This window comes from Choloepus didactylus, chromosome 6 (assembly GCF_015220235.1).
Source record: "Choloepus didactylus isolate mChoDid1 chromosome 6, mChoDid1.pri, whole genome shotgun sequence".
NCBI classification, from domain to species: domain Eukaryota; kingdom Metazoa; phylum Chordata; class Mammalia; order Pilosa; family Megalonychidae; genus Choloepus; species Choloepus didactylus.
The window spans coordinates 129,351,067-129,377,788 of NC_051312.1; the positions used below are offsets into that span (position 1 = coordinate 129,351,067).

Sequence of the window (26,722 nt, forward strand, 5' to 3'; positions counted from 1 at the left end):
CCCCCTCGCTCACCCTCCCCCTGCACCATCCCAGAGGACTTCGGCTTTGGAGGTATGACAGCTCTGCCCCAACCCAGTCCCATTTACAGCCAGACCCCGGGACAAAGGTCTTGGGCAGGAGGTGTCCTCATTTTCCAAAAAGATATCTGATAAAATTTACATTGTATGAAATAAAGTGGGACGTTCTTCAAAGCAGAGGAGCATCTGATGCAATTCACGCATATAGATTTGACCTACCTTAAAAAATGGTCTATCTGTGAGTCCTAAGGAAGAGCATATTGGGAGCCTAAGATTTTCAAAACTCCCAGCCCCATCCAAAATATCGTGGTTTCTTTAATTTCCCTAAGGTTGATCATCAGCAAGACCAGACTTTTCTTCGACTATTCTGGGGGAAGGCCTGGACCTTGCCCATGAAATCTTAAAGTGTGCACAGATGCCGGATGTTGGAATGAAACCTTTCATCTCTTTTTAAAAACAATTTGGTCGTTTCTTGCAATACTATAATTCAGAACAAAGCAAAGCTCTTCATGAATAAGGTAGAAATGAATCCATGCCTCTGAAAAAAGCTCTTTTCCAGGCATTTTAAGAGGGGCAAGAAGCATTTGAAGGTGTTTCCTGCAGTTACCCTAGAAACACACCATAGCTGTGGTCTTGGCTGTCAGTAAAAAATGTAACCAGTACTAAAAAAATCACTAAGAGCCTTATGGAATTCCAATGCCATGATTACCCCTCATCAAGCCACCTTCCCATCCGTGACAGACCCTCTTCAGCCAGTTCCAAGGGGAGCAGGCAAGAGGATTTGTTGTTCAGGTGAGCAGCGAGCAGCAGGAAGTAGCCTTTAATAATAAAATTTAAGGGGATGGAGCCGTCTGAGTAAATGAGATGCATGGGGGGAGAGAAATAAAGCTTCATTAAGGACAGTTATCACTTCCTTTCTCTGGACGTTAGTGAGGATTTAAGGTGAGGTGGGGCTAAATGAGGAAGGTTTGAGTCCACCCAATAATTGATGAAATCCAGCATCTCCTACCCTCCTCCCTCAAACAAAATAAATTGCTTGGGATGTACTTAACACATCCTGGTTGCTACACCTACGGTAGGGTCATTTGAAGGGTGTTTACTGAGCCCAGCAGTACTGAGTGAATTAAGGCAAATTGGAAGCAGGGAGGTTAAAACAGGCCCCTGGCACCATCCTCTGAGGTTAGTTGGTTCCTGGGTCCACAGAGCTCCATGTCACAGGCGATCACGGCAGGTAAGCCCGGGGACCTGTCCCAGGATTGCAGGATTGGGCTTGCGGTGGTGAGCTTAAGAGGCGCCTGGTGCAAAAGTTCATTTCCCATCTCATGGCGTGGTGTGACTGCAGGGTCTGCTTCCTTCTCCACGACTCGAGGATGCTGTGGCCATGTCCACCAGCTCCCGGAGGACTCTGTGTAAATGGGACCCCACCTCATCCCCACCCACCAGCATGCGTGTGCCAAGAAGCCCTCAGCACCCCTTCCATAGATGTGCTGCATGTCTGAGCATGGATTCCTCCCACCCATTCATAATGATCTTTTCTCTTTAGCTACTGACACTGACTCGTACTAGGAAATGCTGTTTCTGATGAACTAAACTCTTTTAACACCCACTCTTCCTTCTTAGATTGAAAACATCACTAACCACCCCTTCCACTCCCTCCTTTATTTTTTACAGCTGTGTGTCTGGATTGCCACGGTGTCTGACTTTTCACCAAGGTGTACGCTCTAATTGCCTTTATTTCTAAGGATCCCCCGCACTGGTGGAGACCAGGTTAGAGAGTTAGCGTGACGGGGACGGAGAGGAAGGCAGTGACGTGCCGCAGCCCCGAGCCCCGTGGGCAGGGACCAAGGGTCACTCACTGCTGGCTGTGGAAACTGCCCATTTCCCAAGAGTTCCCAGTATAAGAAGGGCTGGAACATCCCAGGAGCCTCATACTTCTTAATAACGAATCGAAAGTCCATGAAATAGTGTTGAAGATGTGCCCAAATCCCCCTTGTGGTCTTGGAGGCAGGAGCCGAGCTAATTGTTGGTGATGGCAGTTATTTCTGTCATAACTTCCTCAGCTTGGCTCAGCCCCATAACCACAAGCCATACCTTCGTGGTCGTATTTTCTTTTTAGGATGATGAAACAAAGATAATTGATCAATTAATCTGTTGGTGTTTTCATGGCACCCAGGAGAAGGGGAATTGGTATTTTTGTGGTTCGGTCTGTCAGAGTTCATTTGTTGCTGTTTAATTTGTATGCTGCACTGGCATTTGTCTGTCCCCGCTCCCCCGGCCCACCCATGCACACGCTGACATTCACAGTTCCCAAGAAAGATGGTGCTAAGAAGGACTGAGGGGCTAGAAGCCTTAGGAAGCTTCACCTTTCTCTGTAAAAGCTGAGGAAGTGGCTGTGTTCAATGAAACCCACTGATCGAGTACCCCAGATTCTCTGGAGTCAGGGACTAGGAAGGAAAGAAATCAGGTAGCTCTAGCACAGGTGGATCCTTAACACATAAAAGAAAAGAGCTCAGGAAAAGAAGCCACTCCAAACCCACCATTAGGGGAGCAAAGCTTAAGACCTATCAGTGTCCACCCATGTCATCAGATGGTTCTTTGGATCTGTCAGAAAGTCACCCCAGCATCCCTGGAATTGCAATGTAGGTTGTCAGACATCAGGGGGAGTTAGGAGAGGCCAAGGATGTATGCAGCAGAGACCGTGTTAGATTTGTCTATTTTTTTGGCATCGAGGGCTAATGGTCTGCTTCAGGAAGGAGGATGAGTGGTCTAATAACTCTGTATCCTGATTTCCTAAGGTAATTTGCTGATTCCCTAAAGACGAGTTAAACTTCTAACCCCTTGATATAATTGTAAATGTTCCTGATTTGAAAAAATTGAATAGACTTCACACTCGAATAGATAAATCATGCGTTTTGGACTTTTAAAATACGTAATAAAAAGGCATATATGATTTCAAATTGCCTGTGAGAAATAATCAACAAAGGGGGACAGGAGTTAGGATAAACAAAATGAACAGTAATTTTAATGCTGCACAATCCTATTTGAATAGTAAAAGTAAAAATTGATTTTATTGCAGGTTCGAAATCCTGTCATTGGTTTATACTCAGACACCCGAAACTCTGTGAGGACCCCTAGGGGAGAGAAAACAAAGTGCATGAAGAGAAAGCAGGCTGAGACTTGTATGGAGATGCCTGTTGGCAACTCAGCATTTCACTCAGAAGATACGGCTCTTGGGGCTTGGGATCTTTTGAATGAAAAGTGGAATATATTGTTTTCCTTCTAAATTTCACAAATGTTGTCCAAACACCCAAGACTGGCTGTAATTTTTGTCATGGAATTCAGATGTCCAGAAGTGGTTTTGTAACCCCAGGGCCTTTGTGGACAGAGAAGGATATGATGCAGACTCAGATGTAGGGGCACAGTAGCACAGTAATTACAAAGGCAGAACCTGCAATCTGCGTGGCTAGAAATACACATTTCAATTATGGCTTCGCGAGGGGAATTTTGTAGGACCACCTGTAATACATCTGACTTAATGTGGTCCCTCCTGTACATTCTTTTTCTCTTGAGTACCTGATTTTCTTTGTGCCAGAAAACACCAGAACTGCCTAATATTTCATACTTGTTCTTGGCAAGGCTTATTTTTAAGGTACCACTGTTTTAGTCTTTACATAAAATATTGGGGGGGGGGGTGGATTTTGACTCATGACTGAAGCTAAAATCAGAGGTTATAATTAACCCCAGGGGTTTTCTTGGAGCAACCTGCCAATTGCTGCTCAATTGCAAACCAACATTTACAAATAATTACAATATTGGTTTTTCTGAAATTACCCATAATGATTCCAATCACAGCAGCCATCTCGGAACAGAGCGCACATTGGGACCCTGTAAAGAATTTCCTCTTCTAATGTGTTCAGTAAAGCAGTGAGCCTTCTAAATGCCAAGACCCAATTTCTTCTGCGTCCGCCCTCCATTTTCAGCCAGACCTGGAGCTTCCTTTGCTCAGATAGCTCAGGAAATCATTTCTTTAACCCCATTTCTAATCTTTACAAAAGTAGCCAACAGTAAACATTTGAAGATGAATAAGGCAGTAGGTTAAACAGCTATTACTCTTCCCACATCTTAATGCATTTACAGAAATTTATATAGCCAGAAAGATGGTCAGAATCTGTATGGTATTAGTTGAATATGAGATTGTTTTAGAAACTCTGTCATAAGAGGGGTTATGTTTCTGACCTAGGGCCCCACAGTTTTTCAAAGGAATTGATTGTAATTATCTTTTTTCATTTAGCAGGAAAAAAAAAAGTGTTATTCACCTTTAAAACTTCAGTACCTAATAGATTACCTGGTGCCTAATTGGTGTATATATATTGAATTTTAAATCACATTTAAAGAGCTCTAAATGATATGCCTGAGTATTATAGGATATCAAATGCTCTAGATTCTATGAAAAAAAATAATACACGCATATCAGCATGGTAGCCACCCAGGGAAAATGAGAGCATGTTATATTGTTCCAACTCAAGTGGAGGTTTTAGTGGTTTTCTGTGATTCCAATATTTTTCTGAAACAAGCTCAAAGATAAGGGAGTACTTTCATTAGAGCCGTTGGTTTCTGCAGGGATTCCTTGGAGAGATTTTTGTTCATGTGTCTTTGAAGAGACTGGTTCTCTTTTCGAAGATGGTCTTTTATGACAACTTTGTAAAAATGGTATGTTTCTCCAACAACTTTGTGCCTTAGGTGAACTCATATCTTGTATTCGTGTTCTGTCTTCCATTAAGTGTCATGAGAAATAACAAAAGGATAATTACGGTCACATTGATGTCAGAGCCTTAGACAAGCATGTCCAGTGCCCATAGTTTGCAAATGTGGAGATGGAAGCAGTGACTTGCTTAAGGCAGCAGACAGCTTCAGCTACTTTGACATCACTAGCACTCAGTTTTAAAGAGATCTTCAAAAGGCATCAGGGAGAACACCTTTTTAATAGATACTCCCCCTAAAAAGCAGAGCTCCGCAAAAGTGTTTTGTAGTATTGACTCAGCCTGGGAAGCTCAAGGTGTTCAGTTCCAATAGGAAATAGTAAGGAAGACACAGCCAGAGTGGCTCCCGTGGGCTAATCTCTGTGAACCTCCCAGGCCCTGGAGGATGGGCTGGTCCTCGCCTGGTGGGTGTGTTGAGAGGCCACCGAGACCACCTGATGAAAATCCCATCCTCCTTCAGGTGAATTGGCTATCCATCAGAGTCGGTGCTGTGATTCTGAGCACCCAAAGAGTAACGATTTGTGTCCATTTCCATTCAGGCCGTTTGCCTGGGCTGCGGGTTCTCCTGGGGCTTGGAGCTTTCAGTGCTGGTACTTGGGAAGTCCCAGGCAAACCAGGTTGAGTTGGTCACCCTGGTTCAGTTAGAGTATAGAATTTCTGAAATTCGCCTGTATCTCCTACTTCCGTTTGTTCAGTATCAGTGAGTCTACACACATCCCCTACCCGACTCGAAAATACATGCCTTAACACTTTGGAGTTTCCTTTTAGTACTGGGTATTTTTAATGATACTGACATAGTTGAATTTTTATCTAAGACTTAGAATGATCCAAAAAGATTTGAAACACCTGCATACCTTGGCATCATCTAAACCAAATTTCTAAACATTTTCCATTAACTAGATAGTGGCGTAAACAGAGGACAAGTCTTTGCCTGAAGCCCATTTGTCTTTTTATTTGTTTTTATTTTTCCTTAATTAGGAAAATAATTTAAGGAAACAAATAACAAACACAACTTTCCCTAAATACTTTATCCCTCTGACATTGGGATTATGCAGCCTCCCTGTTGCAGCTCTTATTTGTCCCCACTGGTACACATAAAACATAAAAGTACACATAGATTACCTAGGGGCCTTGTTAAGGTGCGAGTCTGTTTCTAACAAGCTCCCAGGTGATGTGCATGCCACTGACCCAATCCGAGCAGATGGGCTCTACAGCAGATTACTCTCTCTGACTCCTCCTTGTGTCATAGCGGGAAGCGAGACACTCAGGCCATTTCAAGGGCCCTGACGTGACCAAATGACGAGAGTGGGCTAGACTCTGGCTTGGCCAGTGGCCTTCTCACAAATGACCAGCAGTGCATGTTTTTTATGATCAGATCCAAGGCCCAGTGACAGGCCTTTTCCTGGCCCTTCTGTCACCTTTCTGGGATTCTGTCTTCCAGAAAGCAAACCAAGGCGGCTCACCCAGAAGGAACTTTTATAGCCTCTGCAAGTTTTCTATCTGAGACCATGAAATAGGGAGGTAGCTCTTCTAGGAAGTGCGGGATTCCCAAGTGTGTTAAATCTTAATTTTAACATTTTATATTGGATGTTCTTTCACTTCCTTGCTTTCCGTACATAGTAATGTAGTAGTTTCTCTTTAATTAAATCAGCGTCTTGCTCACTGAAGAGCCAGCCCAACCCTGGTAGTTTATCACATACAAGCTCATCTTGCTTCTTGACCTTGGATTCACAGTGCCGAGCGTATACGGCAAATAAAAAGAAACATTGACTTTTTTTCTGTTGAGAAATGCTGAAGACATTTTTTTCTCTCTCCTTTCACAAAGAAAAAGACTTTAATGGTTGTTACTTTAATTCGAGGTACCAAGGATGATCACCCAGTCATTTGAGCCACATAAACAGGGGACACTCCAGAAGCTTGCTGATGGCAAATTGCCCTTTATTTAATCACAATTGGAAATGTGTGCTTTCAAAAAAAAAAAAAAGAATCTGAGTAATAACACTTAATTCATGAAGAGCCAGTCTCAAGAACACATCATCATTCACTTTCATTAGGGATCAGTGCCCCAACCCCAGGAAGAAACTGGGCCCCTTTGTAAAAGTATTTTATGGGTGCAGGTTTTCTAGTCAGATGCTTACATTTCCCCAGATTTCAAGCTGTTCCTCAAAACTTATCAGGTTTATAAAAGTTCATTTGCAATGTAAAGAGCAGCTAAAAATGAAATGAAAGATGCCAGTGAAAAAGGGGGAAAAAGCCTGTTTCTAAAATGGCAAAAGGCCTGTGCAAATAGAAAGGGTGTTTCCCACAACATTCCCAAAAGGTGGTCTCTGTCGGAGGCATCCAACTGGAATTCCAAGTTTTCTATTTATTGCTTTGTAACCATTTGAATTTCTGAGAAAGGAAGAAAAGAGGCCAGCCCCACCCCATCACTGCATCCCATTCTGATGGGTTGGATTTTCATGTGGGAGATGAAAATTTCATGTGAATTAACTGGCTGTTTCAGGGGAACCCAGTGCACCAAAGCTCGAAGGGCAGATGGGAGAGGATGGGAACTCTATTAAAGTGAACCTCATCAAGCAGGATGACGGCGGCTCCCCCATCAGACACTACCTGGTCAAGTACCGAGCGGTGAGTGGCCCTGCCTTCCCGTCTCCCTGGGCCCTGCAGCCCTTGGCGCCCTCCTTGTTAGTCCAGCGAAGCCCAGGCGGGGCGGGGTTGCGACAGTCTGGGTCTGTGTCTTGCAGGTGCTCATGGGCCCCGGTCAGGGCTTTAAATTCCAGGACTGACCTGCAATGCCCAGGCCATGTCTACCCTGGGACTACTTTACACCTCCAGTGATTAAACCATGATTGGTTTTTCCCTATCTTGAAGATTTTCTGCAAGGTTATTTGGCCAGTACCCTGTACTTTTTCCTAACAACACACGGCTATTATCAGCCACTTTTGATAAAGTGTGTCTTGTGTGCTGGGCATACCACATGAAGACTCTGATTACCTGCGTTTATTTCCCCGAGGACCCTGTGGAGTAGGTCTTATGATTATCCCCCTTTTACAGGTGAAGTAACTGGGGCTTACAGCGATCACTAGCTTCCCTGTCTCACACAGCTGGGTGAGCGAGGGACCTGTTCAGACAGGACCTGTTTGAATGCAGGTCCATCTGACTGAAGGGGCTGGGCTCTCTGCCCCCTGCCCAGTTCCCTCCACCTGAGCTGTTCTAGTCCTCGATGACGATGGGCTTCCTGTAAGCCTTTTCTTCCTTGCCCAGCTCACCACTCATCTACGATTCCTGTCTCTCCCCCTTCCATCCCCAACCCCCAAATTGAGAATTGCTCTCCTTTTTTTGGTTTTAGAATGACACTTTAGAATGTCAACCACAACCAATCACAGAGAGGCTTAGAGATAGTCTCTCAGAACTGGGAATAGCCTCTTGCTAGGGTTTCTTAGTAGTAGAAAATAATGAGAGGGTGATTTTCTTTCTTCAAATGGCTAAGTAGATAAATAAGTAAATAAAGGGTTGTTCAGGAAGTTGCTACCCACTCTGTGCCTTTCAGTCAGCCCCCATTGATGTCACATGTAAGTTCTTTACTGGTTAGGTCTATGGCGCGTTAGAATAGACAAGCCCTGTCAGTCCGCTCAGCCGCTTTCTCCCTTAATTGCTAAGCTGGGTGTGAACCTGACAGAAAAGTTTCAGTTGACTTCCCTAAGGCCCAACCCAGAAGTGCCGCTATCCAAGGGGTCCCTGGGGCTGATTCGGATGCAGAGACTGGGCAGGGGTCCCACATGCCCCCTGGCAGCAGAGTTGTGAGGGTGGGGGGATGCTTTTGGTCATTGTGCTGAGTGGCACAGTGGACAGAATTTGGTTTTTAGAGCAGACATGGGATCAAATTCCAGCTTACCACCTAGCAGCATGTGACCTGAGATGAATCACACAGTCTTTCAAAACCTGAATTTCTGCATCAATAAAATGGGAATCAAATGTCTACTTTATCAAGTTGTAAAAATTAGTCATAATGTTCATAAAGAGCATGAAATATGCCTGATACTTGGAAACCCCTATAAGTGATCACTATTACCGGTATTGCTAAGATGCAGGCTCGGGCCAGAAATCTCTCGCACACAAGGCCGCCCCAGATACCGGTTTGCCAGAGGAGCCATTGAGGCTGCTGTGCCCGGCAGGTCCACGTTAAAAGGACAGTTGGTGCCAAACACTGAGATATATTAGATTTCAGCAACCTTAACAGCCTTCTCTTTCACTTGAAAAACTCATATTTGCTAAATATTGTTATTATCACATAGTATTAATATACATTATATAGTATAATGTTTGCTTTATTCAAATTTGCTTTCTATTGTGGTTGTCTCTTTTGTAATGATGCTTGACAAGGAAGCAGAGAAAGAAGAGAAAAGGCAGACAGCCAGATTTCTTTGGGTGAATTATAACAGAGCCACATGGTGACGTACACGTATGCTAACACCCAGGCTCCCTGGTTAGACTCCATGGAAACTGGCATTCCCCTTCCTGTTGTTTTCCCCACAAGAGCCGAGGGCCATGGAATGAGCTCGGTCACATTCCTAAAGGCATCTCTTAGGCTGGTGCCAATCGTTTTGCCTGGGAAAATCGCACTGCTGTTAGACAGCCCTTCACCCAGCCTTTGCCATGGGATCCACAGGAGCTGCTAGCCCACCTTCCCTGCGACATTGCTAGCATTTTCTGCCCTTCAGAGGTAAACATTTGTCACGCCTTCTCGTGTGCCCAGCTTACACCTCAGAACTTACGCCTTCTGAAAAGGTCAAAGACTGAAGAGATGGACTGTGTAACTGTGAAACCAACCAACATTCTCAGGAAGTCTTTGAATCTTCTTCCACAACTGTTGTGTTAGGGAGGTAGGCCCCTAACAACGGTTTTACAAACTCCCACCAAGGAGCAGACTCATTGGCGACTGTGTAGGAGAGAACAAAAAGGAACATCTGATGAGGAAAAAGGGGACCTCCCAACTCCAGCTTCAGGCCTGAAATCACGTCCGGGCAGTGCTCTGCTGAGCCAGGGGTAGCATTCCCTATGGGAACCACGAGTCCTCCAGTTTTGTCCCTGAGAGCAGAATTGACAGCTGAGACACCCCCAGCTATTCAGCTGCAGTTGTAGAGACCATGTCACCCTGCAGAGCTGTCACTTCACTTCAACAAGTGTTTGCTGACCTCCCTGTTTTGAAAGGGAAAGATCACAAGCTTTGGGCTCAGGTGAACTCGGCTGCAATGTTGACTGCCTGTGTGACTTTGGGAAGTCACCTAACCTCTTTCTCTTCGCCTTTGTCAGGTTTAGTGAGGGCCTGACAAAACCCTTCATGGGGCTATTGGGAGGATACAGAGAAAATGCGTGCAGAGTCTTCAGGATAGTGCCAGGCACATAGTAGGTAGTCAGAGGATGATAACTTATTTTCAACAAAACCCCTGGAATCTGTACAATGTTCAGGTGTCAGAGAGATGAATCACACACCAGACTGAGAGCAACATTCTGAAATATGACAAGAAACGTGTGTGTGTGTGTGTGTGTGTGTGTGTATACACACACACAGATACATAGTGTCATTACTCTTTTAGGACATCCTTATGTGGATTTGTGCCCAGCATGTGCATTTGCGGGCAGGAAGGGGGCTCTCGAATTCCTACCAACAGTGGTCACCTCCCTTAAGTTCTACCTGTTAGGTGGTCTTACCTGTGTTTGTACCTAAAGCTCTCTGGTGTCTTGTGTCCTTGCCCGTTCCTCCCAGAAGCTCTCCTCTGAGTGGAAACCAGAGATCAGGCTCCCCTCTGGCAGTGACCACGTCATGCTCAAGTCCCTGGACTGGAATGCTGAGTATGAGGTCTACGTGGTGGCAGAGAACCAGCAGGGAAAATCCAAGGCGGCTCACTTTGTTTTCAGGACTTCAGCCCAGCCCACAGCCATCCCAGGTATGCCCACCTCTGCTTTCTGTTAGTTTTCTGCTTTGAATTAATGCGCAGTGCCGCACCTCCTAATGTGCCTGAATGACCCTGACAATTGCTTGCTTACAGCCATCCTCATGATTGGTTTCCCATGCAAAGCTTAGTTTTGCTTTGTACCTATCTGTGCAGTGGGTTGAGATGTACTGTACCCCTGGAAAGCTTGGCCAGGCATCCTAGGGAAATGATCCTTGAAGGACTTTGGCTAAACCAGTCCATGGGACCCCTCAGATGGGAAAAGCCCCAGCTTCAGCCTAGCCTTGGAAGCTGGTTGAGTAAGGATCCTTTTTTGAGACCTTATCTGCCATCTGCCATTTCATACAAGGACCATGTAACTGTTCTTGAGCGCTCTCTGTCTGATGCTTGCTTTACCTGCACAACCATGGTCCCAATCTCTTCTCTGTGGTGACCCCAAGAGAAGGAAGAGATGGTGCCCTGTTAGTATAAGCCAAGGGCCTCTTGATTGAAACAAAGATTGAATTGAATCACTTGAAGAAAATAGATGCTGGACCATGCCATCAATTGAAGGCAATCCAGTCTGCTAGGGACTGTGATAGGAACAGTTCTAGGAGATGCAGATCGGTCTTTGGGACTGAGGACCGACTCAAGTGTGGGAATGAAGTGAGAGTTCTGCTCTCTGGCCCAGCCCCCTTTCTGCTAATGGCCGATCTCCTCAGTGACCAAATCCCCCTGAGGGAAAGAGAACTTCAGCATCATTCTTTGCTTTTCCAGACCAGCCAAACACCAAACACAGGCAGGAGAGAAGGGCATAGAACATACAGCCACTGCCTGGTGGATGGGGCCCTTAAACTCTCTGCTGTGTTCGGTATGGGAGAAGGGTGTCCCGGATTCCTTTGTCATGCCCACCCCACCTGGCTTGCTTGGCTCTGTCGTCACAATTGCCCCTCCCATGGAGGAGACAGACCAGAGAGGACACGGGCCGTGTGCTACACAGGGCTGTGTGTGGCTCCCGATGGTTGTTTGTGCATGAATGTGTGTGTCTGAGGAATCTGCGTGGGGCTTCCAGCGAGTTGGCAGGTGACTTTTTAAAAAGCCCTAGATCAGAAGCATCTACTGATCCTCACCTCTGCATTGTCAGAAAGGCTCCCAGAGTGGGCAGGTCTCTGCAGGCACTGGTCACAGGGTCAGGGATGAAGGCAACACCCGGATGGAACCAAAAGGGATGTTCCCATTATGGCTTCATGGTGTATCCAAGGGGAGATAGCCCTGTCTTTCCTCTGCCCCTGCTCTCTTTATACACTTTGGTCAGTTTTTCCTTGACCTGACAGTCCAGTGTGAGTATCCAAATCTGCCTGGTCTTTATGGGACCCTCAGGAGCTGGGGGAATGAGAGGCTTTGCAGCAAGACAGACTCTGCATGGTATTTGTGCTCTGGGGTAGGACTCAAAAGGCAGCCCAGGATCTGCTGCATTCACATGTGGGACTCTGCCAGTGGCATCAGTTCCTGGTGTTTGGAGAAGGAATGGTGGGATAGGGCCTGTGTGTCAGGGACAGGAATCCCGGAGTAACTTTGTCCTCCAGAGTCTTGCCCACTGGAGATCCAGGGTCCCTCTAGTTAATTTCCAAGGCACCCAGTTAACCCAGAGAGGGCTAGAGGCATGCTGACTTCACCCACAGTTTCTACTGCATAGGTGTCTCGGAGTGGGTCTGTGCTTGGTTGAACTTTTCTGGCCATTATACTAGGATCCGAGAGTTAATTTCTGAGTTGCAGCATGTACAGTTATGGTGGAATTCCGGTGGGGAGTGCAGAACTAGATTCTCTTTAGGACCATTACGAATGGGCGGGATTGTGCAATAGAAAGAAAAGTCTCATTTATCTCTGAAAAGGTGGTGCCCTATCTTTATGCACAATTTGTTTACACATAGTATAGCAATCAAATGCATCTCCACCAGCACATGTACAAAACCCTACTTAGAGCCTAGAAGACTATCGTAGAGCAGGGCAGACAATTCAGTCTGGTTGACCACATCCAAAGGGGCTTCGCCTTAGTCAAAGGTAACCCTCTCCTAATCAAACTCTTGTATTCTACTGTGGAGGCTTCTGTTCTCTCACTTTAATTTCATTTGCTCGCTGACCCCTAACCCCCAGATTAACCCTGCTGTGCTGCTTCTGGCATTGCTGAGCTTCTGAACTGGCCTTATGGCATTGGTGCCGCACTGAACTCTTCTCTAATCTTTGTCAGTATAAATTACTAAATTAGATTAACCTTTGATTCCTGCATTTCCGATATTTGACCTATTTTTTTTTTCTTTTTATCTATTTTTTTCCTCTGTTTCTGTCTCTGCCTTCTCTTTCCTCCTTCCCCTCCCCTTCCCGTGTCTGTCGTCACCCATGTCACCTTGGACGTCACCTGGACATCCCCCACTGCCACATTTGCTTTTAAACAACCACATTCTCTCTGGGGACCCACTGTCTGGCACCTGCAGCAACCCTGGGAGGCTCCTCTGCCTCCTACACCTTTGTCTCATTGCTTTTCTCTGCAGTGACTCTACTTTTGCTCTGTTAGGAATGTGAAAACAAAAATTAAATTTGCTTAAAAGCCCAGTTCCTATGAGAATGATTAGTGTCCCTCTTGGAAGAATCTGTCAGGACTTTCACAGCCACAGAGAGAACTCCGTGTGGATGAGAAAGGTTTTGCGATTGGACAAAAGCTTTACCGCCACATTTTGCTGTGCATAGAGACTTTTGTGTCATTTAACTGAGGAATTTGCCCCCTTTTTAATGGCAGTAAAAAATGATTTGAGAGCTCTTTAAACACCATTTAAAAACAAAAAAAAGCCACACTAGGTTTACAGAGAAGTTTCTGCATATCTGCTACTTGTGATTTTTTTTGTTCTACCTAAAAATGACATAGCAGAGGAAGATTTCCAAGTACCTTCTAAAACTTGCATAAAACCAACCACAACCCCCCCTCATTACCACTCCATGCCCCCCACCCCCCAATAAGTAGTTGGCCTTGCCTTCATTTATGTTACGAGAGCCAGGCCTTGATGATTCACCTGAGTATTTTGCTGACACGATGATACATTTAAGTCACCCTGTTGCCCATGCAGTGGAAGAAATTGGATTTGTTGGCTATTTCCTGGGCTGGCGGAATGTTCTGGGAAGTGCTTGGGCCCTGGTGTCTCTAACCAGCACCTGACGCTGCCTCTGTGAGCAGGGCTGAGCTGTGATGTGCCACCTCGTGTTCAGCCTTGTAAGGAGCTTGTCCTCCAGACAGCCGGTCGCAGGCCCCACAGAGCCTCCGTGTCAGGGGGTTATGGTCCAGCGGTGACTCAGCTTGTCACTGTGAGCATCAGCCCACCGGCTTGGAAGCACCCACTGTGAACCAGGCACGCGTCCCCCAGCCTCCCCGTGTGTGCCCAGCAGAGCAGAACGAGAAGGACCGGCCACCCCCAGACTTCCCGGCCCTGGGGTTTGAATTAATTAGGACTCGGCCAGTCTGTCAGGACTCCCAAATGCTCCGGCCTCCCTATTGGCCCATTAGTTCAGGGGCATTTTGAAAATTCAGCTGTTCCCCCCTGCTGTTGGGGAGAACCAAGGAGAGGAAGGGAGGTGTGTTTAACATCCTGCATTGAGACCCAGGCGTTGTGTGCCTGGAGATGGACATCCTAGTGAACAAAAACTCCCTCCACTGTGGTCACCTGTCATTCTATGTATCTCATCTCTGAGCATCTCCACGGAAGTTTGATTTTGTTCTCTTCAGTTTCAGTTTTTTTTTTCTGTTTGTGTTTTGTTTTTTCCTAATGTTCCAAGACTAGCCAACCACATTGGGCCTTTCCCTTTGGAAATCCAAACGGTCCCACACTGTGGTCCGTGGGGCAGTGCCCACCCAGGTCAGCGCATGCCTGTGTTCATGGTGTTTGTGGTTTGGGGGCACACACAGATGCCGGGGCTGCACACTGCTCAGCTGTCCAGGCAGGGTGGCTGCTTCTCAGCGCAGCCCGTCTCCTTCCAGTCCACCATGAACCTCTCCCCTCTGCTAGACCAGGGCAGGAGAAGCAGGCACGGCTCTCAGGCTCAGTGCAGAGGGACACAGGGGGCCATGGCACCTCCAGGGCCTGGCATAAGGATCACCCATCAATTAGAGCTATAGAGAGGTCAAGGAGAGGCCTGTCTTCACACTGGGGGCCACCCGCTCTCCTCCAGGCTCCCAGAATGTTCTAGTGATCATCCTGGAGAGTGGGCGTGGGTATTCTCCCCAGGAGGGCCCAGCTTGCTGGTCTCAACCCTGCTACCAGCCTACCCACAGGTGAGGGTCGGTGCCAGCATTTCTGAAGGCACCTTTGCAGATCTGGCCTTAAGTGTGCCACATCCTGTCCCCTTACACATCCTGGGGACCAAGCAGGCCTCAGCAGAAGCGACTTCAGGGTCGTTGCAGTGGGCCCATTCAGACAGCCCCAGGGTTCCCAGGGTATGCCATTGGGGAGACAGCATTAGTGCACCCCAGTCCCACTGGACCCCCATGTTCTCGGGGAGGGCTGCAGCCCTCGGTGCCAGCTTGGGTCCTTGAGAGACCCTGCAGGAGTGAGCTCTCAATTTACTCAGCTGCCCCTGCGCCCCGTTTTTGTGCTCTCCGCGCTCCACAGACCATGGGGTTTCTCTGCTCGTTTTGGAATATTTATACAGCAGGTTTGGATCACATTTTTCTACTAATAAGAATGCTAACATTGTTGTGTAGATAATCAGCGAGGCCTTTATGAAGTTTACTCCTTTGCATTATTAAAGGAAATAACAGTTCATGTGAACTCACCGGCGTGGTTTGATTTTATTTGGTAGTTGTGTGTTCTGCAAAGTATCAAAAGTCCTCCTATCTCACATGCCCCTGGATAACTGTGGTTCTCTAGAGAACCATTTAAAAGGTCCCCCAACTCACCACCTGGGGAATAGAGTTCTAGCCAAAGGAAATGCTTTTCCTTTCTAGTGAGGAGCAGTATGTTTTTCTCAGCTATCCTAAGATCTGTTAGGGGTCATTTTCTCCTTGGACTTCCCTAGTTCCCAGTGGAGGGGGGGAGTGCTTTGCAGAACTGGAGAGGTGGTCACCTTGGAGATGGGGTACACTTGGGGCCATCAGCTACACAACCCTGTGTAGCAAGGTCCCCCGATATCACGGCCCCTTCACTCTCCTTAACAGAGGCAGCTCAGAGTATCTTGTGATAGAACACGAAAGAAGGTTCTGTTTGGCAAACCCCATTCTGCTTATAATCACACTCAGTCAGACACTCCAACCCCCTGAGACCAGCCGTCTGTTTAGCAGATTCCAAGAAGAAGCAAGCAGACGTGTAAGGGGCGTATGAGTGAAGCAGAGCCCCAGCTGGACAGCTCTGAGAGCGCGATAGCGTGTGGGGTGAGCTGCCACTTCTGTCCCACCAGGGTCATGTGAGAATCATCTCTCTAATTAAGGCATTTAAGAAAGTGGGTGTATGTGGGTCTCAGTCTTGGGGCAAGCCGGTTGCCTCTTCGGTGCCAGCCTCTCCCACAGTGGGAATCCCAGCTGACAGACTTCCCGGCTTCACAGTGCCACTGCCCAGGGCAGCTCTGACCACAGAAGCCATCCAGGAACTGCTCCCAAGAACCATTCTTTGCCCTCATGGTCCATGGATGCATAAATCAAGTGAGGTCAGGGAGAAGCTAACAGCAAAGATAGACCCTGGAAGGTTGATTTTTCCTTTTTTAATCTTTTGTAAATGTTATATGTGATGGAAGAGATAACCTTTGTGCTTCTAAGTTTCTTGGACTAAACAGTTCTGTAATATCCAAGAGATAATGAGTGTTGGCTTGACTTGAATTCCCTTTCATCTTATCCCGGCATATCCCCCGCATTTATAGCTTCTTTTGTAAAAGCTACAAACATTCTCCCTCCAGCTTGAGGAGCACCCCACTCCCTCTCTAAGTCTGGGCCCTTAGTGGTGGTGAACTGGGTGGTAACTTTTCCTTTGGGGGGTAGTCTTTGCTTTCTCCCAATCTGTCCGGTATGTCAAGGTCAGGGTCACCAGGTGAGACTACACAGTTCGTCCTTGAGTGGCAGACCATAGGGGGAATAGATTTTCATAGTAATATGGGGAGAGAGTCCTAGGAACAGTGGTCCTCAAATTCCAGCTGCATAAAACTCACCTGGAATGCTCGTGCTCATTCAAGTCCTGATTCCTGGGCCTCACCCCCCACAGACTGTCACTCAGTAGAATCGGGGAGCCCTAGAATCTGGTTTTTAACAAAGTACCCCAGGAATTCTGTAGTAGGTGGAGAAATGTTTTGAACTAAAAGATATTTATTTTTATGGAAAAATAAAAGCATAAAAACCAGTGATGAAGGATAGGACCTACAGGGTGTTTTCATCGTCCAGGAACTTGTCCTTAGTTCACACCATGGAGGAGATTGACGTTAGGGATTCTGTACGGTGTCCTAGCTACTGGAGAACATCCGACTTGGAATGACAGTCTCTTATGATTGAGAGGGACTTGAAGATGTCTTCTATCCAGGGCCCTCCCCTGTGCAGGAATCATCCTCCAGAGCATTGCAGCATCCCTGCTCGAGGCATTGTCCAGCCTCCGCTTGAATGCCTCCAGCAACAGGCAGCTCACCTACCAAGTCAGCCCCACTAGGTTTGAGTAGCTCTGTTGGTTAGTTCTTCCTCATGGGGAGCTGAAACCTGCCTCTACCACCACCACCTCCACTGCTTCCAAATTCCCATCCATTGTTGCCACACAGAATAAGGTAACTTCTTCTTTCTCATGACACACCTTTAAGTATTTGGAGACAGCATCTCAGCTGCAGGCTAAACATGCATTTCTTTTGTTCAACAAATATTTTTTGGACATTTACTGTGAGTCAGGATTGTCCTAGATGCTGGGGAGATGTTATACAGAAAGGGTACCTGCTAGAACATTGTTCATAAGAAACGTGTGAATGAACACAAAATGGCAGGTGGTGGTAAGAGGAGACTTAAACCAGGTAGCATGTTAGGCTTCAGGTGAAGGTACCTTGCTAGATAAAAGATGAGGAGTGGTGGAGTTTGAGCTGAGGCCTGCCCGTGGACGGAGTGCTCCAGGCCAGGAGATCAGCAGGGCCCTGAGGCAGGGCAGGGCTGGGTACGCCCCACAGGTACCACGAAGGCCAGCCCAGCCAGAGCACAGCGGTCAGGGGGCAGCGCCAGGAGCTACGACAGCCAGAGAGATGGGCAGAGGCCACATCACATGTAGGGCTTTTAGGCCAGGATAAAGAATTTGAATTTTATAGCAAATGAAATGGGAGTCCCCTGCCCTGAGGTTTCCCACTGTTCGTTTTAAGCCACAGGCAAGATCCTGAACGTGCTCCCGGTGTGTGGCCTGCAGAACCGACAGCCCTCCAGCTGGGCAGGAATGAGCCCAGAGCAGAAGTTGTTGCAGCAGCTGGTCTCCCATACACAGAGAGCAGCTTTGAAATCGTTTATTTTTCCCCCTTAGAGATGCGATTAGTCCCGCCAAACCATATTCACATATAAACCTTGGAATAGAGAGCAAGTGTCATTGAGTCCAAAACACAGACATCCTTCCCCCTACAAAGATACTACTTTATATGTTCCTTCTTCCGGAAGCAGGCACTTAACACCCATCAGATACTGATATCAGGAGAGTGCAGTGGCTTGGGCCCAGTGTCATGGGATGGAGAGAAAGCCCAAGGTTAAAAATGTCTTCCCTAAACAGGGAGACTATTTGGGATTCAGATCAGGGGGTGTGGGACTACATTTCTTTCCGTTTTTTGGGTGGAAAGTGTGAGGACCCTGCAGAAGTATAATGGATGGCTTTGTTTTCACGAGACCAGTCAGAAACACCTGTGCATTAGTAGCTGCTGAGAAAATGACCCACTGACCGCTGGGGCCAGTAGCAGCTTCTGCTGCCAAAGCCCAGGGACAGTGGCCAGAGTCTTTTGCCAGCCTTGGGGCCTTCCTAAGGGAATGGGCTGAGATCTTCAGGGCAGAAAGCCTGAGGTGGAAAGGTGGAAAAGCAAGACTAAGGCCCCAAAGGGACCAAAAATATTTGTGAGCTGGGGAGTTTCCTCCAGCTCAGGCCCAACTACCTAGGCTGTTAGGGAATAGGCTGTGAGCGGTTATCTCTGGGATGCTGGGCTGGTGGCCCATGTCCTGAACTGAAGTTTGAAAAGGACCGGTGGCATGGGACTGCCGCTGGAGACCCCCTGGGGCAGAGAGACCCCAGGGCAGACAGAGCAGTCCCCGAGGAACACAGAAACATGGGTGCCAGTTACCCCAAGTTTTATGACCCTCCACTCTCTGGCATGATCTGTGGCTGACAGGCCACTGGGCCTGGCTGTGGCACTCAACAGAAGGATAATGAACAGAGTGTGGAGCCAGGCTGGGGCAGAGACCCACGTAGTGGTGGCCACAGTCCCTGCCTCCAGTCAGCTGTCCTGGGTGATACTGGGGACACTAGAAGCTTCAGGTCTAGTGGTGGGGTGGGGCTGCCAGTTCTGGAATCACGTCCTTGCAAGAGAAGAAAAACAAATCCAAGATGTCCGTATTTCAGCGTAGAGTCATTGTTCCCACATTGGCTTCCATGCAGTGCTCCCCATAGGTTTTCCTTCCCTCACAACCTCTGTCTCCCAGAAACTGGTGGTAATCGCCACGTGCTCGGCCGGCGGACCCCAGCCCCTTGGGCCCAAGGAGCGGAGCCAGGGATCAGGGATCCGTCTGTGACAGAGAGTCCAAAGCTCTGGGGGGACTGTAGATGGACACGGGAGTAAGACAGAGTCCTTCGAAGAGAGCCCAGTCAGAACCAGGGTGCGTGTACTGCTCGAGTGTGAGAATGTGTGTCCTTTTGTAATGGGCATTTGTCGTGCCTGGGAGCGTGCCTGTCCGTGTGGGTGTGCAGCTCTGGGTGAGTCTGCTGATTTTCCTCAAGTCTGACCCAAGCAGGTCTGAGCTCCCAGAAGGTGAGTATTCCCAGACCCTTCACCTTGCCCAACAAGCCTGGGGATGCTCCATGTCTCCAGGGCCACCTGGGCTTCACTTGTCTTCCTGGGGTGAAAGGAAGAAGGATAGACCAGGGACCCAATATGGTCTAACACTGGGCTCCTTGGGAGCCTTTCCTAAAGAGGGGAGAGGAAGTGGGGTAGTAATTGGGGACCCTGTTGTGCATGGCATCACCACAGCCCAGAGGAAGCCCCAGGAACCCTCTGCCACCTCAGCCTGAAACCAGTGACCACTGCAGACCTGCCTCCCCTGCAAAGCCAAAGCTGTGAGCCACTTCCCCTGGGCCAGGGGAGGCACAGTAGAGCCCTCCAACTGCCCCGTCTTCCAGCGTCTTCAGACACTCACTGGCTGGGCTCAGCATGCTCCTGGGGTGCAGGGTGGAGGCTCAGGAGTCGAGGGCAGAGGTGGAGATGTGACTTCCAATCCCTGCTCTCTCCCTGACTTGTGGATGTCTCTTCCCCGTCTCCTGGTCTGAGAGATGAGGCTGTCATCCCTCCCTCCTGACGATGTGGAGAGACCCCAGCCATAGAAAAGCCCCAGGGAAGGGTCAGTCTGGACAAAATGCCATCACTTTGTCATCTGGGTCCTACCCATTCCCAGAGGCAGGACATAGAGAGTCTTGCAGCACCATCTAGTAACTAACCCTCACATCCCTCTCCCTCCCACTCAAGCGAATGGCAGCCCCACCTCAGGTCTGAGCACCGGGGCCATCGTGGGCATCCTCATTGTCATCTTTGTTCTGCTCTTGGTGGTTGTGGACATCACCTGCTACTTCCTGAACAAGTGTGGCCTGCTCATGTGCATCGCTGTCAACCTGTGTGGGAAAGCCGGGCCCGGTGCCAAGGGCAAGGACATGGAGGAGGGCAAAGCTGCCTTCTCGTGAGTACCAACCCCCCTACCCCACCCAGGACTGGGCTCCGCCCCTAGCCCAGGGGCCCAGCACCCATGCCCCCGCTGAGCCATCAGCAGGTGCTTTCAACAAACTTTTCCTCCACTTCATCTTCCCTCTTGGGAAACTTAAAGGGGAAAAAAGCATTAAAGCAGTGTTTCTCAAAGCATGGTCTTTGGAGGCATCTGTTTGAAAAGCAGATTTGAAGTCCCAGTGCTAGATGCAATGTAGTAGAATATCATCAAAGTTTGCAAATCCCTGTGTAGATAAAAACAGGAAGAATGATCAGAGCTAAACCTGGAAAGCAGTTGGAATGGAAGCAGCTAGCATCTGAGGCATACACTTGCCTTGCTGTCATTCATTCATTCATTTGTTCATCGTTCAACGAGCATTTATCAAGCAGCTAGTATTGCAAGGCACTGTTCCCAGGCACTAGGGTACAACTGAACGAAACAGATAAAAAGTCCTGTCCTTGTGGAGCTGACACTCCAGATGCCATCCTGTCAGCTTCTGTGGAGAAACAGCCCCGGAGCCAATCAGCAGGAGCCTCACAGCCCATCACGGGGCAGGGCTGAGTTGGAGCAATCAGAGAAGGGAAGAAGCAAGAAAACAAGTGGTTTAACTCCACCACGTGGCAGGCATCATATAGGCACACACACACACACATGTGCATATCTGTACAGGCCTGTGTGCGTGCGTGTATATACAGACGTACATACATACATTAATAACTTGAGCTCTTATCTGTGCTGTGCACTGTGCTAAGCCCTAATACATTATCTCTTTTGATTCTCATAGCAACTAAGGGAGGTAAATATTATTATTTGCTCCATTTTATAGTTGAGGAAACTGAGACAAGGGATGATTGAAGCGATGCTCACAGCCACATGGCTAGGAAGGGGGGAGCTGGGACTCGGGCACTCCTGCCTGGCTCTGGAGTGTCCCCCAGCCCCCAAGGCAAGCATGAGCCTCTGCTGGCTGCCTGCGGAAGCCCCCCCTGCCCACCTGCCAGCCCTTGGGCCAAGCCTGGACCCCTGAGCTGTAGCTGGTGTTCCCAGGGAGAACCCCCACCCTGGGAGCCAACCAGCAGAACTCTCTCCGCAGGAAAGATGAGTCCAAGGAGCCCATCGTGGAGGTGCGAACCGAGGAGGAGCGGACCCCGAACCATGATGGAGGGAAACACACAGAGCCCAACGAGACCACGCCGCTGACTGAGCCCGAGTACGTGGGGTGGGAGGGGGGTGGGGAGCTGGCACCTCCGCAGCCCAGCCTGACACCCACCTCTTCACCTCCCATGCTTCCCCCACCCACAACGCCTGGCCAGCCACTGCAGGCCAGAATTCTGGAGCCCTTGGCCAGGAGCCACCCTTGTCCAAGAAACGCCTGACCCCACCTCTCTCCTTGGAGTGCTAAGGAGGGCATTCTTGGTTATATACAGGGTGGCCATTGGGGTCCCCTTAAAAGCTCTTTGGATAAGTGGGGATCTCTAGACTCTGCTTGCAAGTTACACACACACCTGGGAAATGGCTTTTAAGGAGAAGAAAACATTGCAAGAGGTTTAATAGGTTCTGGGTAGGATTTTCTAGAATTCTAGGTTTTCTGTTTTCTTCCCAAAAATGTAAGGGAAGTTGGGGACCTGGTAAAAGTTCCCTAGCCCTCCTGTTCTCCGAGACCCTGACCAGCTGTGGTTGAAGTGCCCGCCTGGCTATGGTGGGTACTCTGGGTTTGGAGGGAATGGAGGCTAACGGAACCCCAAAATCTGTGGCTGGAAGGACCCACGGCTCTCAGGGACCATTTGGAGCCCTCCTCATCCACCTCATTCCTACCTGTCCTCAGCACTGCCCTGTGGGGCTTGGCAGGGCAGCTGGGCCCAGTTCCTCTCGGCCCTAGGAAAGTCTCAGTGGGCGGGCCCTGAACTGGAGGAGCCCGCCTGTCCCCAAGCGGAGATGTAGGACAGGGACTCGACAGCCCAGGCAGGTCTGTGGGGAGAGGGAGGCCTGTGCAGAGAGCTGGAGGAAGGCCAGCAGGTAGCTTTCGGGCCTGCCGCATTTCTTTGTTGTCTCCTTGTGTCCTCTTCTGCCCGCCTGGGCGTGTGCTTCCTCTGGCGTCCTCGTCTCTCTGTGGGCCTGTGTCCGTGCGTGTGCTCCACCACATGCCCGCCCCACCGCCCCCCTCCTGGGCTTCAGCCCCCTGCCCCTGCTTCTCTGTCACGTCTCAGCTTCATTGTCTATTCTCTTCTACTTCCTGTCCTCCCCACAGGCTGCCTGCTGACACCTCAGCCACTGTCGAGGACATGCTGCCTTCTGTCACCACCATCACCACTAACTCTGACACTATCACCGAAACCTTTGCCACTGCTCAGAACAGCCCCACCAGTGAGACCACCACCCTGACCTCCAGTATTGCCCCCCAGGTCACGGCCATGCCTGACTCAAACTCAGTGCCCGCCGGCCAGGCCACTCCCTCCAAAGGGCCGGGCGTCTCCGCCGCCTCCCCACCCCCAGCTTCAGCCCCTAAGGTCGCCCCCCTCGTTGACCTGAGCGACACGCCGACCTCAGCCCCTGCCTCTAACAATTTGTCATCTAGTGTCCTGGCTAACCAGGGGGCTGTCCTCAGCCCCAGCGCCCCTCCCGGGGTGGGCGAGGCCTCCAAGGCCCCTGCCACGAGCAAGCCAGCTCCCAGCCCGGCCCCTGCCCCAGCTGGGGCAGCCAGTCCCCCAGCAGCGGCAGCTGTCTCTGCCACGGAAGCCCCCCAAGCCAAGCAGGAGGCTCCCAGCACCAAAGGCCCGGACCCGGAGCCCACCCAGCCTGGCGCCGCGAAGAGCCCAGCGGCCGAGGCAGCCACGGCCCTCGCTAGCCCGAAGAGCGAGGCTGCCCCCGTCGGCACCACAAACCCTTCCCAGGGCGAGGACTTTAAAATGGACGAAGGGAACTTCAAGACCCCAGATATTGACCTTGCAAAGGATGTTTTTGCAGCCCTGAGCTCTCCTGCTCCCGCCGCTGGGGCCAGTGGACAAGCCCCTGAGCTTGCTCCTTCCACTGCAGACAGCTCTGTCTCGCCTGCACCAGCAAAGACCGAGTACGGCCTCTCTGTGTCCGCTGTCGTCGGGTGGTGTCCGTGGTGGTGTGCGTTTGTGCTGTGCTGTGTCCTCCTTGTTAGCTGTGCCTTCAGACCAGTCCGGGGCTTCTCTGAGATGGCAGTCAGCCGGGGCTGGGAAAAGGCAGTGAGGGCGGGGGCAGCAGCTGGGCCCCAGCAAGCAGCCTCTTCCTCACTAATTAGGCCGTGTTAATTGTTTTATCCTTATCATCCTAGCAGTGGCTTCTTTTTCCCCTGGGGGAGATCTTGCCATAGGGCCACTAATAAGCAGAACTCGAGAAGCCGGCTAAGGAGGCTCAGGTTCCCAAATCAGCCCTGGGCCCAGCAGTCAGTGTGACACCCAGGCCAAGCCAAGTGCCCCCCAGAAGGGCACTGTTACACAGCGAGGAAAGAGGTAGACCCCAAGGCCCAGGTTTGGAGAGGATAGGTCCTGAAGGTTCTGTCACATTCCAGCCGAGACGTTCACAGCCCTTCCCCACTCCTGGGTGTGCTGGGAAGACTCAGGGCTCCATAGCACCAGATGGCTTTGGGTCTCTTAAGTTCAGGGGAACATCCTTAATCATGCAGGTAGGTTTCTTAAATGCATTACAAAATGCAGTGGCACCTGCCGAGGCTGGGGTGTGAGCCTGCCCAGGCCTGCCTCTTATTCCTGGGACTGATGGATGCAGGAGGCAGACTCAGGTTTTAGTCGAGTGTCCTGTGGCTGCCCCCAGATGCGCTGTCACCTTCCCACCCAGAGCTGCAAGCAGAGCCTCACCAGGAAGCCCTGGGCACAGTGTCAGAAAATAAAGGCCTCTGGCACCCCTGCCTGCTGAGCCTCTTCAGGCTTCCTGTAGCAAGTGGGCCTGCTCAGCCCTCTCACCAGGCTTCCATGGAAAGTGACCTCAGTAATAAGGATTTTCTTACCCTACTCAGGCAAGCCATTGAGGCGTCCTCTTGAAATACAGAGCACGGGGTGGGGTGGGGATGGGTGAGAGCGGATTGTTGGCAAAGGGGTCCCTGACGTCAGCCTTGGGGGCCCAGCCCAGCAGCCTCATTTCTTTCTAGCCAAGCAGCTGCTAAACCAGCTGGTCAGGGTGAAGAAAAGGTTGCATCTGCTACCCCCTCCCTCCACCCCAGGTAAAGTCAGAGTCCCTAACAGTGGTTTAGGGCGGGAATAGGACTCACTGCCCTGACTTACTGGCTCACACCTTTGGCTGCACACAATAGCACTTGGATGATTCATCATGTCCAAACCATACTGCAGACCAGTCAAGTCAGAATTTCTGGGGGTGCAACCCAGGCCCACATGATTTGGGGGTTCCCAGGTGATTCCTACATACAGCCAAGGTGGGGGCTGCTGCTCAAACTGGAGCCGCCCCTCCCCACCAAGGGCCGGGCCGAGGGGTGAGGTGACCACAGAGTGTGGTCTCAGAGGTGCTGTTTTCCCGATTCTCCGCAGGAAGGGCCCCGTAGAAGCAAAGTCGGAGTGCCAGGAGACAGAAACGAAGCCAGTGCCCGCTGAAGTCAAGACGGTCCCCAACGATGCCACACAGACAAAGGAGAACGAGAGCAAAGCATGATGGGTGATGAGAAACGCGCAGAGATCGAAACAAAAAGTGACACAACTTCACCAGAGCATTTCCAATATCACACACACACACACGCGCGCACACACACGTACATCTCATTCCTCTAGTGTCTTTTGCCTTTAAAAAAGAAAAAAAGAAAACTAAACAGATAAACATGGGCATGGGATCTCCTTTTTGTAAGTTTATAGAAAGGATTCCTTTGTTGCACACTCACTTGTAAGAAAATGAGACAAAAAGGTTCAACACCACAGCCAAACTAGGACACTCCGTTCCCTGAAACCATTTGAAAATTAAACAAAAGGACCCCAAATTAAGAATCTAGGAAGCTCAGAATAAATCTAGGTTCAGAAAGACCACACTTAATGTTACCCAGTCGACACAGACCAGTTTCAGAGAAATACTTTCAGGCATTAAGACTAACCGAATGAACAAAGTCCACAGTTTATTTTTATACTTTTCAGTCGAGTTTGAACTCTGTAAAACCTCATAAATAAGTTATGATTTCTGTTCACTTTGTATTTGTTCAGTATGCAAAGTGCGTCACCCTTTCTAGCTGAATTCAATTCCCACGTAGACTCTTGTTTTGTAGGAAGAATGCCAGATTACAGCTTCTGGGAGTAGATTTCAATTTGCAGTATTCGGACTTCTTTTCCTCTTTTTTTTTTTTTTTTTTTTTTCCCTTCCTTCCTTCCTTTAATTTTGCTTTCCAGTGTTTACAAATTCACAAATGTTTGATTTTGGTTTTGTTTAAATATCCATGTAAAATAGCTTCCTTTTTTTTTTTTTTTTTTTTTTAAGTAACAAAAACCACCTAGATGTGGGTAGGATTATCACAGGCTTGCTTTAGCACAGGACAACTTTATAAAATATGATTGTTTACAGTGGCTCTTCCCCCATTCTGATTTGAAATTCTTGCCTGTGTCGGACTCAGGTGAAAATCCATCTCATTCTGGAATGGCTTTGCCTTTTGGTCTCCAGTTCTTTTTGCTATTCTCGGGGGTTAGACCACTTTCTGATTAGCCACCTGCCTGCATCTGTGAATAAGGACCTGCTTCCCGGGCATACTCGTCCTTCCTTTTGAAGGACCCGTTAGGCTTTGTTGAATGAAGCAGTGATTGTATAGTTGGGGCTGGTCTTGGTGAACACACATTTTTTACCCCAAACATCCCCTTTTTGTAGAAAGCCAAATAAAATATATGCATACAATTTCCTTTTGAGCCCAGAATCTAGATTTGAGCGGAAGACCATGTGTGCTTCAGGGAATTAGTGTCTTTTTTTGGGAATCTGTTGAAGTAAAGTAACATCGGCCTTCTGTTCGCTTAGGCAGCATTTGTAGAAACAAAAGAAGGGGAAAAAAGAAAAAACCTGCTGTCTTGAGTCATAACATGACTTTCCTGGATTGGAAACCAAGTGGGGGGAAAGTA

At 49.0% G+C, this 26,722-nt stretch overlaps 1 protein-coding gene across 21 annotated transcripts in view; it reads left to right on the forward strand.

The window, feature by feature from the left end:
- The window catches only part of NCAM1 (neural cell adhesion molecule 1), a 312,777-nt gene extending 286,781 nt beyond the window's left edge, over positions 1-25,996 (forward strand). For 5 of the 21 annotated variants that reach the window (XM_037841466.1, XM_037841459.1, XM_037841457.1 and 2 more), the window contains 6 exons: positions 7,282-7,406; positions 10,546-10,726; positions 20,414-20,621; positions 21,736-21,852; positions 22,891-23,709; positions 25,169-25,996. In XM_037841466.1, coding sequence (XP_037697394.1) covers positions 7,282-7,406; positions 10,546-10,726; positions 20,414-20,621; positions 21,736-21,852; positions 22,891-23,709; positions 25,169-25,289 — 1,571 coding nt within the window. In that variant the 3' untranslated portion in view covers positions 25,290-25,996. Of the gene's footprint in view, positions 1-7,281; positions 7,407-10,545; positions 10,727-13,203; positions 15,526-20,413; positions 20,622-21,735; positions 21,853-22,890; positions 23,710-25,168 lie in introns of those variants that run through there. The other 16 variants (XM_037841476.1, XM_037841477.1, XM_037841479.1 and 13 more) reach the window with 12 other exon arrangements.
- The last annotated feature ends 726 nt before the right edge of the window (positions 25,997-26,722 follow it).